This window comes from Papilio polytes, unplaced genomic scaffold (assembly GCF_000836215.1).
Source record: "Papilio polytes unplaced genomic scaffold, Ppol_1.0 DF823890.1, whole genome shotgun sequence".
Classification (NCBI taxonomy): Eukaryota; Metazoa; Arthropoda; class Insecta; order Lepidoptera; family Papilionidae; genus Papilio; species Papilio polytes.
Window position 1 is genome coordinate 59353 of NW_013525314.1, and position 3174 is coordinate 62526.

Below are 3174 nucleotides of genomic sequence, written 5' to 3' on the forward strand. Positions count from 1 at the left end.
TTTTTTTTAAATAAATGTTTAAACAATTTTGATTCAAATTCTCCTTGTCCAGGTGTGAGCGGTGTGCACGCGTGTATCGATCCTTCAGACCAGTACCTGCATCAGTTCTACACAAAGTTGGGCTTCGTGGAGCTGTCGCGGGAGGGCGGCGCGGTGTTCCTCGCGCGCGCCTTCTAGCGCCCGCACCGCAGGACGCTGCGCACGCGCCCGCGCCCGCGACGACAGCGCTGACTGCAAGCAGCACCGAATGCAGGCGACACCGACTGTAGTCAACGCCGACTTGAGTTAGCACCGACTGCAGTCAGCACCGACTAGTCAACACTAACTGTAAACAACACCAACTGCAGTCAACACTAACTGTAGTCAACACCAACTGCAGTCGACACTATCTGCAAACAGCACCAACTGTAGTATACAGCAACTCCAGTCAACACCGACTAAAGTCAATACCAATTGCAGTCAACACTAACTACGGTAACCACCAACTGCGGTCACCACTAACTGCTGTGAGCACCAACTGAAGTCTGCACCAATTGTAGTTAACACCAACTGAAGTCAGCGCCAACTCCAGTAAGCACTAACTGCAGTCAACACTAAATGTAGTCACCACCAACTGTAGTTAGTGTTGACTGCAATCTGACTCAATTAGATTTATTATGATACTATCTTAAGCTATGTAAATATTTATAAGCGTATCTGATATCTCTACTCTGACGTATTTCCTTTAGTATCTTTTCTGACGTCCCCGTGCGTTCTGACGTTATTTATTTTTTCTGACTCCATAATGACTAATTTCGATACGACTTGTATGGCGTTTTATTACACTGTCGCTTTTATTTCATATGACATGTCACCCTTGTCTTCTGTCTTAATTTATGACACGCTTTATTTATCTTAACAAATTTTATTTATGCATTTTCACACTTCTTATATATCTAACACTTGTATGTTTAGTACCAGACTAATAATTTAGTCGAGTATAGAGTAATTTATTCACGTTTATAAGATTTCCTAATCTCGACTATATTTTCATACATGTTAAGATACTAAATTACTAGGTACTCGACTAAATTACTAGTCTAGTTTAAACTAGGCTTTAGTATAAGTAAAAAGTTCAAATCCGCCCACACAAAAATATCAAACTCTGTGCGTTTCCACTATCAAACATGTACAGAAACATTGTCATTCAACACATTCTGTTTATTAAAGAGATATGTTTGTAAGAAATTTTACGAGTGCAAACACGCGGTTACTCAATAAGTAAATTTACAAAGGGTGATGGCAGATTCAATTACTTCATAGTAATTTTTTTTTTATTTATTTTAAAAATAAGCCTTTTTCGTTGTTGCTATATTTTATCCGTAAAAATCATATAAAAGTATTAGAATATACAATAAACAGTGCTATTGTTTTTATTATTTATAATCGTATAATACATTTTAGCATATACCTGTTTACCCTATTTTATTTTCTGTTTATTTAACACACAAAAAAACTAAAAAAAAGATGAGAAAAATCATTTATGAAATCACAGTTTATTTTTTTCTAATAAGTTGTAATAATTTATTTCTACAGACTTAGACAGATATAAAAATATTTTTACACTTATAACATGTTATAAATTGATAAACGGCGGCATCAAAATATATAAAGTGACGAGAATCATATGCGAGAGAGAGGCAAGATCGGTGTAAGCGTTCGTTGTGACGTCACATGTCATCCGTAACCGATTCTACAGATAATTTTTGTCTTCCTAAAATATTGTGTTATGTTTTTTTTGTAATACTGTAAAATACTAACAAGTGTGCGTATAAAACAGCTTTTTATATATTAAAGTAAAGGTGCCGGTTATATGTCATTTCAAAACTCAGTCTATATCTTAAAACCAATTCTTAAGTTTCAAAATAGATGTTTCCCGTTAGACCGATTGACTTTATAGGAGTAAATTTTTGACCATTGGACCGTTCGGCTAAAACAGACTGTATCATATGATTCATTAGTCGAAATGTATATTTCATTTAAGAAAATGGTGTTCCATAATTTTGTATAATATTGTATTGTTTTCCCTTTAAACCACAAATGGGTAGAAATGTTTGAATGTATGATAAAAGTCGCTAGTTATATGTTATAGTGGCTACTTATGAATAAGTATTACAATATTTAAATAAATAAGCTCTCACTGGTTTATTCCAATTGGTAAATAAAGAAAAAAAACGAACTAAATGCAATTCAAAATTTGTTACCTTTATAAATGGATAGGCTATTAATTGTTATGTGTTTATTTGATTTTCGCCATTTTGGCGCTAATTGTTGCGCTTGATCCATGTTACGATTTTAAATTAATAATTAACTGTTATTAAAATCAAAAAGTCACGTTTATCTATTTATAAATATCTATGCTTTTTAACAAGTTTAGTTTGACATCTATGGTTATATCAAGTGGCAATTGTTTCCCACTGAAATTGGTCTACTGACTTTAAAATTAAAGTTTTTTACAAGATATTTTTAATAAATTCAGTTCTGTATCTAACAAAAAAAAGAAACATGAGAATGTTTCTCCGATCAGTATGTATGGACCCTAAAAATTAATTTCTTAATTATGAATAGATATAGTTTTGTATGTAGTGTGAAATGTCATCCAATTTAGAACTTTTTCTTCCAGTAGAAGTACTCATCCCGTACTGTAGGTTTTAGCGGCATTTCTGATTAAGACATTGTTTATTTAATTATATAAATAAGTTTTATGAATATAACTTCTAAAATTATTTATTAGAGTCTATTATCTACAGTTCTTTTTGTAATTCTGTTCTGTTCCTTATTAGTCTATGGTCACAAATATAACCTAACAAAGGAATTGATAAGGCAACTTTGTTATGTTGCTTTTAGAGTGGAATTTGTATGGTATTATTTTTTCTTTGTATAAGTGGCAGTGATTGTTTTATATGTAAGTGTGGAGTTTGCATGATATCGGACAAGATCGCCTACTTAGGTGTAAAGACTGAATAAGTGAGAAGTTTTAGAATGATGGTGTGATTTGATAGTCAAAGGAATGAGAGAAATGTAGAAAATGTGGTAACTGTGACGTTTTTTTATCTGTGTATCCATAGACAAGACTTAAACTGTCAATGTCAAATTTTTAAACAGCTCTTCATAAGCTAGAAAGAGGTCTGTCGT

The 3174-nt window shown here is 32.9% G+C and overlaps 1 protein-coding gene across 1 annotated transcript in view; it reads left to right on the forward strand.

Annotated features, from left to right (window-relative positions):
• The window catches only part of LOC106102929 (protein O-GlcNAcase), a 21946-nt gene extending 19407 nt beyond the window's left edge, over positions 1-2539 (forward strand). Inside the window, exon 20 of the mRNA XM_013282548.1 lies at positions 53-2539. Within this exon, the coding sequence (XP_013138002.1) occupies positions 53-177 (125 nt within the window). The 3' untranslated portion in view covers positions 178-2539. The remainder of the gene's footprint in view (positions 1-52) is intronic.
• The last annotated feature ends 635 nt before the right edge of the window (positions 2540-3174 follow it).